The sequence below is a fragment of the Filicampus tigris genome, chromosome 17 (genome assembly GCF_054856515.1).
Source record: "Filicampus tigris isolate MCC_2025a chromosome 17, RoL_Ftig_1.0, whole genome shotgun sequence".
Classification (NCBI taxonomy): domain Eukaryota; kingdom Metazoa; phylum Chordata; class Actinopteri; order Syngnathiformes; family Syngnathidae; genus Filicampus; species Filicampus tigris.
In genome coordinates, this window is record NC_141233.1 from 15,863,747 (window position 1) to 15,877,747 (window position 14,001).

At 50.9% G+C, this 14,001-nt stretch overlaps 1 protein-coding gene across 1 annotated transcript; it reads left to right on the forward strand.

Moving 5' to 3' along the window:
• The first annotated feature begins 4,270 nt into the window (after nt 1–4,270).
• Nucleotides 4,271–13,480, forward strand: LOC147133685 (C-type mannose receptor 2-like). Its single transcript, XM_086012657.1, has 26 exons — nt 4,271–4,856; nt 5,891–6,096; nt 6,169–6,278; nt 6,392–6,507; nt 6,571–6,633; nt 6,713–6,868; nt 6,979–7,055; nt 7,296–7,401; nt 7,483–7,518; nt 7,597–7,764; nt 8,057–8,176; nt 8,248–8,358; nt 8,428–8,460; nt 8,529–8,663; nt 8,789–8,932; nt 9,089–9,223; nt 9,290–9,450; nt 9,538–9,661; nt 10,174–10,231; nt 10,312–10,378; nt 10,444–10,577; nt 10,651–10,694; nt 10,776–10,949; nt 11,048–11,193; nt 11,282–11,435; nt 12,443–13,480. Exons 1-25 carry the CDS (start codon nt 4,796–4,798, stop codon nt 11,429–11,431), a joined length of 2,835 nt encoding a protein of 944 aa, XP_085868783.1. The 5' UTR covers nt 4,271–4,795; the 3' UTR covers nt 11,432–11,435; nt 12,443–13,480.
• Nucleotides 13,481–14,001: the final 521 nt, after the last annotated feature.

Consider the following 14,001-nt stretch of genomic DNA (forward strand, 5'->3'; position numbering starts at 1 on the left):
GAGCGATGCAAGAAGGGGAGAAGAAGGGATGAGAAGGAGGCGAGGAGGGAGGAGAAAAGTAGAGGGAGAAAAGGGAGGCTTGAAAGACAGGGGGGGGGGGATGAGGACGCAAGGAAGATGAAAAAGGGAGCATAGAGGAGAGATGAAGAAAGGGAGTGACGGAAGAGGAAGGAAGGGTGGGAAATAATCGAGTGACGGGGCAAATATGGGATGGAGGAGAAGAGGCAACGCGTTGCTGTGGTCAGGAAACGGGGGAGGAGGAGCGCTGAGAATGGAGGAAAACGGAGAGGGGAGAAGAAAGGAGGTGCAGGACGAAGTGCAGCGCAGAGGACAAGAAAGGGAGAAGGAGGAGCCGAAGAAAGAAAGCTCATGCATGGGAAGGAGGAGGAGAAAAGCGAGGAGGAAACTAAAGGAGGACGAGTAGGGCTGCATCACATTGGGACAATTTGGGATTGTTGGCCAGAGGTCACGTGCATGGGGAAAAAAAACATCTCAAGAAAGAAACACAAGTGGCAAAAAAAAAAAAAAAAAGCAGAAAAAAAAAAAAGGCGCATTTGAGCTTATTCGTTGAAACAATAAGTTGGTCCGCGGAAGGGCGTTTAGGAAGATAGGCGAACCGGCCTAGACAGACGATTACTATTTGGTCAAAATGGCGGATAAGCGGAGCCGCGAATTGAAGCTCGCATCTGATTGGTCAACGGCAGATCAAAGCGTACACTTGACGAGAGGAAACTGCTGCGTGGCACGTCTTTGCGATATGCGGGTCGCACAGGCAGGCCATTATCGCCATGACAAGATTCGAATGCGGGAGAGGACAAAAGGAGGAGGCGAGGGAGGCGTGGTGTTTGGCGGTCAATCCCTGCCTGCCCCCGCGTCTTCCCCTACGCTCGGCTCGGCTCGGCTCGGCTCGGCTCGGCTGTGTGTTTGTGCGCGTGTGAGAGAGAGAGAGCCTTGCACGCGCACACACGCGCACACTGTGTGGGAGGTATCAAACCCACGCACTCCCGCAGCCAAGCCTCCACATCCGCCCACTCCTGCACACACACACACACACACACACACGCAGAATGCGCGGGAAAGTCGCAGAAAGGATTTGAAATTTGGAGGGCACGACACACGAGGACCACATTTCTCACGATGCCTTTTTCTTTGCGCGCACACGGGCTCTTTTTGCAAAGTCATCCAACTGCGACTGCGAAACTTTCAGGTACCAACGAGTAACCAAGCCGCGTTAGCTTCATGCTAACGCACGATGCAAAACGCCACAGGCAGGCTAACGAATAGCATCGCTGTGACAGAGTGACCCAGACTCGCGAGTTTTTTTCATCATTTTGAAGCAAAGATATGAAAAGCAATTTCAATTTCATCCCCTTTTTTTTTTCACCGTGAATAATTGTTGCCCAACGTTTTCAAGCTGATTTTTGTCCACTCTCAGCAGAAGACGCAGAAAGTTACACCTCCTGTATTTCAAATAACCCCATAGCTTAGACTTTCGGTCCGCTAGCCTACGCTAACCCAAATTAGCGTCCATGTTGCAGTGCTATAACACTTCAAGAAACGGATCGAACACAAATGGTTCAGCAACACATGCAGACGGACAACATAACGGTCCTCGCAGTCATGTGTCGCTTATCCTCGGCGAGGAACGACCCATATTAGTGCCGCACTGATGAGCTGAGCGGGGTCGAGACCGCTCGATGAACAGTATATTTCTCCGTCTGTCTTATACTGCCCCCGTGTGGCCTAGGCAGGCGCGCCAGAAAGAGCGGCACAACGCCATGCAACTGATGCCGTGTGACAAAGACGGCCGATTCCGTTTCATGATGCCATGGCCGGCGACGCTTCAATTTGTCGCCCGCTCGCTCGTGACTCGTCGTCGTCGGTCTTCTCCTGTCGCCCATGAAGCTCTTCCTCCCTCCCTCTAACTTCTCGCCTCCTCCTGCTCCCTCTCGCTGTGTCCTCCCCCGTCACGCCCGTGCGTAGGCGTCGAGGGAGGGGGGGAGGGTGAGGTAGGTGGCTTCGGGGTTCACCAGCGAGGGAGGGGGCGCCAGGGGGCGGGCCGGTGAAACCCCCCTTTGGCGGCCAGATGAGATTCACCTGCAAAAAAAAAAAAAAAAAAAAAAAAAGTCGGCCCCCGCTTTTCTCTCATTAGAATTCACACCAGCTCTCTTCTTCCTCATCCTCACCCCGCCTCCCGTGTGTGTGTGTGTGTGTGTGTGTCATCATCCTGCATTGCTTCACCTGCATTTTGCTGCAGCACACACACACACAGGGCGAGACACACACCCACTACATCCGGCACGGCACCGCCTTCACACTCTCTAACACACGCACACACACCACTTCCGGTGTGCCCCCCCCCCCCCCCCGCCCCTCCACCCGACCCCACTTCACACTGGCGCACGCACACACACTGCAGACACACGCGACTCCCCCCAAAAGTGGCGCAGACACGAAATAAGACGGTGAGGGGATTTCGTGACCTAAATGGAAACCGCGGACGTCATCGTATAGCCTGAAACGTGCTCACCAAGTCGAGATGCGACTCTTGACGACGCCTCCTCGCTATCACCATGGCAACAAAAATGTACCATCAAAGTTAAGCAGCCAGTGCATTGGTGTAACATTTGTGGAGACGGTTGGCGCCTGTAGAAAGTCACACGTTATAACGCCGCAATTTATCCAGTCAGTCAAGCGTTTATAATATACGTATATTGTAACGGTTGTGTGCTTTTGTTTCGCCTGGACTGAAGCGGGTTTATTTACTTATATGTCTTTGTTCACATTGTCTCTTTCTAAACATTGAATGAAGAGTGGGGTTTTTTTTTTTTTTTTCAGGTTTATATGTGCTTTGGATGGCCGAAATGCTGACACGTGTTTGGGTTTTTGTGTACTTGAGTTGATTGGATTTTGTCCTTTGAGTGACACCGTAGCTCCGTAAAGAGGGAGACCTAGAAAGGTTTCGCCACACAGGTGTGAGTAATAATGTGGCTGCTTTGTTTGAGCCTGAGCCACAAAGTTTGAGCTCCAGGCTAAGCATCATTGGCGAGCGCTGTGAGGTATGTTTGTTGGTTTTCCTTAATTTGATTGGTTTGAAACATTGTTTTTGTATCATCAATTTTGTATATATATATATATATATATAGTGCACTCTTGTTACCCCGTAACATAGTAACACTTTATGCTAGCGCAATGAAATATGTATGTGTATATTAGCTCACAATGCTAATAATTAGCTGTTGCCATGGAAGTGGAGATGTTGACCCCAGCAGCAGTGCGCTCACGCAAAATGTCGAATGCGCGGGAATGCTCAAGCAGAGCAATTACGCCATCTAGTGGATTTGATGGGGAACAGAGGTAGTCTGACTGCACCTCCACTCTGACGGCGCACTCTCAAATATGCTTCATTCATCGCCATTATGTTGATAAAATGTGTCAATTGTGGAGCGTGTTCCAGCTACTGCGGGAATGTTGCACAGTGTTGCTGGATTCAAACAACCAATTCGCATATAATGTCAAAAAAAAAAATTTGGAGCATAACAGGAGGCCATAAGATGAAAATACAGTGATCAACACAATACTATTTTGAGACCTGAAGTATTATGATCCGAAAGAAACGATTATGGCAGGACGATTGTCTCAAATTAATATTTTTATGGCCTGCCTGGTTGAAAGCGCGTCGTCGCCGACATGTTGCTTGCATAAGCAACGGCCGTGGACAGGGGGCGCTAGTTTGCAATAAGCACAGTCAGTATTTTTGTCTTTTCTTTTTAGCTTAGCCCAGATTTGGGGCTTTTTTGAATACTTATCTAATTGATTTAGATTTGATTTCATTTTTGGTGAGAAGCATTTTAGATTGTGTTATTAATTTTCCCCATCTGATCTTTTGTTTCGTATTTTTAGATTGACGTTTTTCTTTTGATCAACGTACACCCTTGACCTCGCAAAACATTTTTGGGAACTGCGTGTTCCTAAATGGACACAGTTTTTCTTTTTGTGTGTGCGTGTTCGTTTGTGTTCGTGTTGTTTGAATGTTCTCCTGCCCGCACTCCTCCGCGTGCGAAGTTTGGATGAACTCTTGAGTTTCCACGCACGCACGCACGCACGCACGCACGCAGGCACCGTGCTCTTGTCGCCACATAGCGCGACGTAACAAAGTCGAGCAAAGAAGTTCCAAAATAGCCCAAAGACTCGAAAGGCCTCGAGTGACTTTGAATCGAGTTGGACCATGCAGTCAGTCCGCATTTGGGAACAAATATTACAACTATTAATGTTTTTGAACCTGCACGTACCGGAAGTGTAAACGTTGTCACCCACTGGCATGTTCCAAATGTCTCCGGATGGAGCGCAAGGCCCCCCAAAGTATGATAATAAACCCAAATACAAGAGCATCTGCGCACCGGAGCCCGTGTGCGCATGTGTGCACGAAATCCCCTGAAGTGGCAAGATGACGTCAAGTTGGAGACCAGGTGGAACGTCCCTGCACGCGCATTTTTCTCATTTCCAAACAATAAAGAAAAGTGCTTGAGAACACTTGCAGCCGCGTCAAGTGTTTGCTCCCCAAATCAAACGAGATCAATGGAAACGAAAGGCGAGACGTAAATGGCAGCGCGTGCTTGTGGGCCTTCGGAGTGACGTCACACCGCCGTCCCTCGACTCGTTTGTTTGCTGAGGTCAGGCTGAGGACGTGCGGCCGTACTTGAGCTGCTTCACTTTCAACTTTGACTCAAGTGAACACTTGGCGACGCCTGCCTGGCCTGCTGCATCTTGCCGAGCGGTTGCCGGACGGCCGAACATGGGGACGCCGCTCGTCTGGACGATCCTCGTCACCCTCGGCTTTTGCTGCACTTCGGGAGGTCAGCACATCTCGCACTCGCCCGCCCGTCCGCTTTTGCCTTTCTGCTCGATGCCAGGTGGATTCTTTTCTTGCTCAAATGTGTCAGCCAACGCTGGCTCGCCTTCTTTCTGCAATCATTTGAGGGCTTGTCAGATCGCTCGCCTGCTCGCTTTTTTCCCAAACGAATGGAGGCCACAATGAAGCGCGCGCGCGCGCCCGACGCCATCCAAATCGCGGCGCAGTTTATTGAATTGTTGATGCTGATGTTCCAGGAGAGAATGTGCAAATTGGTGGAAGAGTCCGAATCCAAAACGTTCTTGTCCCAGCGCTGTCTGCTCAACACGATCGGTGCCAAGAAAGTTGATTTGAGGGAATGAGGGACACGAGTGATATTTTGTTTTTCGGCTTATTGGCTCTAATTTCTGACACTTTCCATAGTTGGTCCACATTTGTAACATGAATGTTGTGTTATATCTTCAAAGCTCGAGCGAATTCAAAGAAACGAATGTATCTTTCGGACTCAGTAACCCAGAAATGTTTCACCTATACTCGAACCAAAGAAACAAGTTGGCCAGTGCGGTCGAGAAACGTGCCCGTCGTCCCATTTGTGCAAATCTAGCAAAGTGTCCTTGAATGTTTCAAAACAAGAGGCATTACTTGTTATTTTTTTTCTCAGGGTTAAAAGGGCGATAAGGCACGAATACATTTTGCCCTGATTAATTGTTTAATTTGATGAAAGTGAGCGCAACGGCCTGCGTTTGTTGTGGACTTTGATGTCCTGTAGCGTCTCCCCGTGGGCGCCACTTGAAATGAGTCTCCAACTGAAAAAAAAGAACAAAAAAAAAAAAAACCGGACTCGGCTCTCTCGCGGCAGCGCCATGACGACAAACCTGAAAAGACAAAAGCCTACTAGCGGCAACTGACTTGCAGCGATGCCTCGATGGCGCCACCTCGTGCGCGCGTGTGGGACTGCACGAAGCGCCAGAACACGCGAGTGTGCCACCAAGCTGCTGAATCCGTCATCCGAGACTAATCCCCCGAATGTGTCCTCAGCCGACCGCTGTGGTGTCGGGTGGCAAGAGTACAGCTCCAGCTGCTACAAGAAGATGGCAGCCCCCAACGGTTGGCTGGGGGCCCGTCACGACTGCGTCCTGGAGGGCGGCGACCTGGTCTCCATCACCTCGAAGGACGAGGAAGCCTTCGTGAAGAGGGCAATGGGCGAGCAGACCCTCCGCTTCTGGGTGGGACTCTCCAATCTGGTGAGATGGAAGCGCAAGCGGCCGGTGACTCCGTAGCGGTGCTCCATTGACAACCGGCTTTGCTTTCCGCAGAACTGCAGCGAGGTCTGGTGTCACTTGGAAAGCGGAAGCCGGGCCTGGAATTGGTCCGGCACCCGTTTGAAGGCAGGCTACGCCAACTGGGCCACAGGTCACCCCGAAAGGTAAATGTGTGAGAGGCCCCACAGGATGAGGAAAAGGGCTTTTGCCTACGTTTGATCAGAAAGGAGCCCCGTTTGTCCTTGTGTGTCTCGCTTTACACGACTTCTCCCGACAGCTCCGACGTTGAGTCCTGCGCCTACGTCAACCGACTGGCCCGGTCCGACACCGGCAAGTGGAGGTCTGGCTTGTGCGCTTCTTCGTTGGCGTACATGTGCGAACGGCCGCTGACAGGTAAGCCCGCACGTCCGTCGTCATGTTGACGTTGAAAAGCGCAATCGTGTCGCCTTCCTGCAGGCTGCCCGGAAGGACGGACGTGTCTCAGCAAAGACGCCGGTTACGTTTACATCCCGGTGGAGAGTGAGTTGCGGCAACAATTCTTTGTCCACCAGCTCCGTCGCGTCATGGTTTGCTAACAAACGTTTCTTTGGGCCTCCAGCTTCCGCCTGCGACGCTGGACACTTCCTGCATGGCGAGTATTGCTATGGTTACGAGGAGACAGAGAGAACTTGGCAGGAAGCGGAGGATTTCTGCGTCGCGCGGAACGGTCACCTGCCCAGTCTCCACTCCCAAAAAGATGGCAAATGGTTGCATGGTGAGCACCAATACGAAATGACGACGGCAGCAATCGTCCCGCAGTGCTTGTCAATATCCCAACGAGGTTGGCTGCTCTTGCACCAAAGCTCTCGCTCTTCTTTCCTCCAGATCACAGGAGGAGAGATATTTATCTGGGACTGAAGAAGAACAAGAACAACTATGAGTGGAGTGACAAAACACCTTTTGTAAGTGAAAAGTTAACGGCATTGTGAAAAAGTCATTTGTCAAGAGCTGGAAAAATGTCGTTGAGTTACCAGAAAAAGTCCTTCTTTCCGAAAAATCGCCAATGTTACAATTTGGGGAAAAAACTTCATTTAAAGTGAAGACTATTAAGCTGTAAAGATTTTTCTTGAAAAAAATGTCGTAATTACCCTGACCAGACCGAGTGCAACGCGCTTAAGTCACGTCGACAATGTCGTCCGCAGGACTTCAGCGCGTGGTACAACAAACCGGGAGACTGTGCAGTAATTTTTCCCGATAGGCTGTACGGCTACTCCTGCACTACCGCTCTGCCGTTCTTCTGCCAAAAAGGTCCAAAAGTCCCGAGTGCTCACTTTGCACTCCATTTTGTCGTGCGCTCTCTCATATTTGCTCCCTCTCGCATCCCTGCAGCCAAGCGCCAAGCGCCTCCTTCTCAAGAGTCGGCAGGTGGGCGTCGCACACCGCAGTCCACATGTGGCCGGTCGCCTGTGGCACGTTTTCTCTCAAGCGCCGTCTCGCTTGCAGGCTGGACTGAGAAATGCGGCTGGTGGGTGGATGATCCCTCCGGCGACTTCTGCTACCTGCTCAACCGCAAGGCCACCAAGACCTGGAAGCAGGCCCAAGACGACTGCCGACGCCTCAAAGGGAACCTGCTCAGCATCACCGACTCGCTCGAGCAGAACTTCATACAAGGCAACGTGGCCGCCGTCTCCGCCAAACGTCATAAATTCCGTCGGAAATTACGGAACCATTCTCCGCATCGTTTGCACCGTGGTCGATATGATTCAACCTGAGAACATTTTCGGTACGATTGAAGCAAATGGTTTCCGTCGCCCTCTTTGGCTCCACAGCCGGCCGGACCCGTTCTGCGTGCCTCACATGATAAAAGCTCTTGGCAGCAGTCAGTCCTAGCGGCCCGAACCCTGACCAGTACACTTTTGGCATGGCTCCCAACTCGTGTTGCATCTTTTCCTTTGATCCAAAGGCTACTTCAAGGCTCTGCTAACCACTCCCTCGGTGTGGTTGGGCGCCAATCGCTCCATCGCCGAAGACGGCGCCAAGTGGGCTGACGGATCCCCCTTCAGTTTTGTCCACTTGGACGCAGGTGGGTCCCCAACGCAGCTGACGCACTGTGAAGAAACGCAGGCGCGCTTAGGATCTGTCGTCTCCTTCCAGGTAACCCCGAGGAGACCTCGGCCGGATTCTGTCTTTCCTTACTCACCGGCAGCGGCTACTGGAAAGCCGACAACTGCCAGAGCAAGAAAGGCTACATCTGCAAGAGACAAGGTAAGATGCCATGACGCCCCGCTGAACATCGTCACGTGTTGACGTCCGCCTTTGGCTTTCGTCTCGCAGGAAAGACGCCAAAACGTCCGCTGCCCCATGACGGTAAGTCTCTTTGAATTGTGTGACTTGAAAAGAGGCCGGACCAAAATGACACGATGATGCTCTCGCAGGCCTCGTGGAGAAGCTTCTCTGCGAGGACGAGTCGAAAAGCATCGAATGCGCCGTTGCAAGCGTCGTCCGCATCCAGTCGGCCTTCTACGGACGGAGGCGCCGCGACGTCTGCTCACATCTGCCAGGATCGGGCGGTAAGACGCCAGAATGGACCGTCGCAGCTTCGCGTTGGAAGGATGCTTGAGGTCCCTCTTGGCACCAACGGGTTGCCGTAGCCACCGGGAACTTGGCGTAAGCGCCCGTGTGTCGTGACTTGCAGGGAGATGCGCGGTGGCGGACGTCCTCCCTCACTTCAGGAAAGTGTGTGACAACCGTCAGGGTTGCAACCTCAGACCCTTGAAGGCGGACCCCTGCCCCGCCGTCTCCAAATACCTCCACATCGTCTACAGCTGCGAACAGAAAGGTAAGCGTTGCATCTCCTTACTTGATGTCGTCCTGGTGAAATGCCCGAGAAAGAATCCAATGAGAATCAGAAATGACGCAAGGGCCCTCGCTCTCAGGGCGGGTGGCCGGACATTTGAGAAGTGCACTGTGCAACTCTGCTTTTGGCTTTCTGCAGTGTGTCTTGACAGTCTGGTCAGCATGAACGAGGGGGTTACAGACTCGCCGTTTTCGGCCTCCTCCTCTCTCAAGCACTCCGAAGCCAACCAAGCGCGTCTGAATGGGCAGCGCTGCTGGATTCCGTCAGCAAGGCGTACGTAGAAAATTCACACGTTGGCAGATTGGTGCCCTGGTGGCCATCGAACGCTTTCCTCTTCAGCTACCGACAGCTGGATCCAGGTGGACCTCCGTCACTCGAGAATTGTGACGGGGATTGTGACCCAGGGCTGTAAGTACATGAGCTACTCAAAGTGGTTCAGCAAACTTGAGATGCAGTTCAGTCCTGACGGGGCCGCCTGGACTGACCACCCCCACGGGAAGGTGAGCGGGCGGGCGGCCAATCCGACTCCACTCTTGTCGTCCAGGCTGTTGTCATGAAATGCAAACATGCAGATGTTTTGGTTCTAGTTGATGACTGGAGAGACTCACCTGCTAGACGCACCCACGTCTGCTCGCTACATTCGCATCCTGCCGCTGGACGCCGGTGACGACTTCGGCCTTCGCTTTGACGTCTTGGGATGCGCGCTTGACGGTGAGCGAGACGGGCGCCACTGCTGTGAAAAGAAACATTGTTCAAAACGTGCTTTGCTTTAACCCAGGCGTGTCAATCGGAGGTCCAATCTGGCCCGTGAGGATCGAGAACACGTTCGCTCTGTTGTTTCAAAGAAAGCAACTGTTACTCATTTTGTCCACTGGAGGGCACACTGACACCCACTCCCGCGACGTTCTGCAATTGGCTCATACTTTTGACACCTGCCACTGATTCTCATTTTCAGAGACTGAATATTGCAAAATAGCGGTCAACAGCATGAGGTTGCTGTGCTTGGGCGCCTTTTCTTTTTTTCTTCACGCACTGCCACGCTCGTGAACGCGGATCGACCGGTATGTTGAGAGCTTCGCCTTCAGCTCAGCTCCTTCCTGTACCGATCCGCCTGTCGATCTGCCGCTCCGTTCCTCCCCTCACTCGTGAACAAAACCCCAAGATAGGGGGAACATTTTTATTATCTGAGTTTGACACCCCTGATTTCACCTAATGTCCGACAGATGAGACCTCCTACGCCAGCACAGCCGCCAGCCTCGGCTTCAATGGCCGTCCAATGACGTGAGTCAGACTTGACGCGACGGTTCCTGTGCTAACGCCTCCTTCCGCTCGTCAACTCTTAACACACACGTCTTCCGCAGGGTCCGCTGCCCAACAGGCTGCGCCAAATCCATCCACAGTGTCTTTGGAACGGCCGTCTACAATCGGGTAGGCAATTGTACGACCTGGCCGCTTGTGTTCCCGTCTTTGACGCTGACTTTCTGCGAGTGCAGCACTCGCACGTCTGCGCGTCCGCTATTCACGCGGGCGTCATTCTGAACGAACTTGGAGGACCTGTGACTTTGATGTACGCGCCGTCAAAGAAGTTCTACGCTGGCTCCACCAGCAACGGGATCACCTCGACACAGTGCGCTGTCAAATGTCATTCATTGCCGAGTCCAATTCAGCGGCTCGGCTCATTCTCACTTTTCCGTTTGCAGATATTACGGCGAAATGTCTTTGTCTTTCACTTTTGCGGACGGAGGTGAGTAGGAATGCCACGAATGCAAAATACTTCTTCATGTGTCTACATCAACTGTCCACAACACTGGATCTCAATGTGCAGAGCCGAGATGCTCGGGACGCGACTGGGATGAGTTTGCAGACTTCTGCTACAAACGTTTTGAGAACAAATCGATGTGGAACCATGCTCAAAGCACCTGCAGGAGTCTCGGTGCCGAACTCGTGTCCGTCCTCTCCGAGGTGGAGCAGGCGTGGCTGGACCAAGTCATGAAATTAAGTGCGCATCTCAACATGGAACGGTCCCGGTCACAACTACTAGATAGCTGGCATATCCTGGAGCCGAATGAGAGCTGTGTTCCTGTCCGTCCTCTGCAGCCACCGGCGACATGTGGACCGGACTGAACGACCTGGTAGTTCCTGGCCAATTCGCGTGGTCGGACCACAACGAGGTGACCTTCACCAACTGGGATCGAGGCCAACCTAGCCACTCAATCAAGGAGTGTGTGGCGACGGTGGACCAGGTGCGTACGGAAATGAGCCATCCGCTCGCCAGACAGCGTTTGTCAACAACTGCACAATTCATTGAAATCTTTTGCGTTTGACTTCCAGTCTGGCAAATGGAAGAAGACGCTCTGCACGCAACTCAACAGATTCATCTGTAAGACGCCCAAAGTGTATTATGCAATCACCTCGGTCAAGTCCGTGCTGGGACGTGCCAGTCCAGCCGGGCGGCACCAAGACAACCACCGGGCCAACTAGGCCGGTAAATTGCTAATTTTGTGTGTGTGACAATCCTGAGGAGCAGTTTGTTTTTCTTTCCTCTCAGACATTTTCCATTCAAAAATCCTTTGACAATTGATCATCTCTTCCACATTTCTCGACATTCCAACTTCAGGCCTCGCATTCCGTATTACAGGGATGGGCGGCGTACTTGCTGGAGGGGGCCACAACTATTTATACGTGTGGCTGGGGGTCACATCGGACCAAACGCAGGCTTTGAAAAGGCTTATATTGTCGTTGTACCAGTGCGGGTCGGCGCTTCCTTTCGAAAGTGTGCAAGTCTCGATGCATTCCACTTTCCGACCATCACCGAGCTGGCAGGTGTTCTGTGCCACTTTCTTGACAACTGTCCGGGGTTCTGTGAATCCGGATGATCCTTTTGGGACATGTTCGGGTTTCCGGACACGCGCTGGGTCATTCGCCTGGAAAGAAGGTACTTTGGCCCCCGTCTTCTTGTCTGCGTACTCTTTTCTGTGGGTTTTTTCCCCACAGTTTCTTCCGCTTGGCTGTACGATTTAATTTTGTGTGAAACGGGAAGGACATTAAGCTTTGTGCGCATCTTCCAACTTTCTCAACAACTCAAATGGAGTAGCTCGACCGTAAATGCTTTCTCTCTCTCTCTCTGTCTGTCTCTCTCTCTCAAAAAGACAGCAAATGCATGAGATGTAAACTGACATCCGTTATCAGAAACTAGGTAGGAAGGGTTCATTTATTTGAACAGTTACGCCACTCTCTCGTTCTATTTGTCACAAAGATCCACTCACCCGATGGAGTAGAAGACAGCCATGTCTGCCACCTAGTGGTGAATTGTGATAACAGTCGACATCTACATATGTTCGCAATTCGGCACCCCAGGATTGGCTTTTTTGTGGGTTTTGTTTGTCATTTTTATTCAATATTCTTTTTGGGGCTTCTGTTTTCTCTGGGATGTACAAATGTCCGTTTTCCGAGCCGCCATTGTGTTGACCTGCGTTTCTTGTGTTCGTTCAGCTCGTCATCCGCCGTGGAGTCGCCGCATCCCACGTGCTCGTCAACGGCCTCGTTCGGTGGCATGGCAACAGCTACTACATCCACAATCCCCTCCTTTTTTCCTTTTTTTTCCCATGTTAATTGAATATTAGATCATTTCTTCAGTGCATCCTGTAAGATCAGCATTAGGGGTTGAGCGGTTTTGGAAGACAGTCAAAACCATACGGTTCAAGCATTTCGGTTCTGTCTGTCCGTGTTCCTTCGTCGGTTCTTTCGTGCAAGTCTATTTTTTTTTTTTCCCTCTTAAGCGAAGATCGTGGCGCGTCATGACGTGCGTCATAACTTCCCAGCTACGCGGCAACCAATCATTTTGCAATGGGGCGGATCCAGCCTTGGTTGCATTTCTAATGCTGCTAACGTTAGCATCGGAAGCCATTGCTACCGACCATCGTCATTACTCTATCCATATTAGATATGGAATATGACACATCATACCGTATATGCATCGTAAGACATTTTCATAATTTGATCTTTTAAGGCGAGTAATTATTATATCAGTGTCCGCCTGTGGAGCCAAGGCAAGTATTTTGCGTAAGAAAAAAAATGTTTTGCCTGCCACTACGTGCCACTGGCCTAAACAGAAAAACAATCATTTAAATAATACTCATAATTAAAAATAATGCTGTGAATATACACGTTCACGTTAAACTACAAGTCAACGCATACCGAACTGAAAACCGCGAGCACGAAACCGAAAATCAAACCCAACCATGGATTTTTTTTTTTAACCGTTCCACCCCTAATTAGCATGTGTTTTTGTGTGTTTTTTGCATTGAATTGCAGAAGATCACCTTTGAAATTATTCTTGATCGCCGGATCAATTTCTTGTTTAAAAAAAGGTTTTGATTGACTGTAATATGAGTTTGACCTTTACACAAATGTTCTTGCGATGAATGATGTGTAGAATTGCAGGAATACAAGACGTCCTTCAGTTTCAGGATTTCATGTGATTTTCTGTGTTTGTTGTTCTCAGTACTTTCAATAAAATTGCAAAGACAATTCATTGAGGTTTCAATGGCAACAGAGCAATTGAGGCTAAGTGGGAGGAGTTTGCCTTGTTGAAAACCCCAATTTGAAACCGTGGTCCTTGTTTTCCCCCGGAAAAAAGGCGAATGACGGATGACGGAAGGGTACCCACGCTGTTGACGGATGACGAATAACGCTATATATACATACATAATCCTAACCGTTTATCCACACAAGGGTCGCCGGTGTGCTGGAGCCTATCCCAGCTGTCTGGGGGCAGTAGGCGGGGTACCCCTGAACTGGTTGCCAGCCAATCGCAGAGCACACAGAGGCAAGTTATATCTAGGTACAATTTAGAGTGTCCAATTAACCTACCATGCATGGTTTTGGAATGTGGGAGGAAACCGGAGTACCTGGAGAAAACACACGCAGGCACGGAGAGAACATGCAAACTCCACACAGGAAGGCCGGGGTCGGATTCGATATATGACGGCTCTAGGAGATCGAATTCTTTCTTTTTCTACCACCGATCATTGGGGTACTACCACCACCTA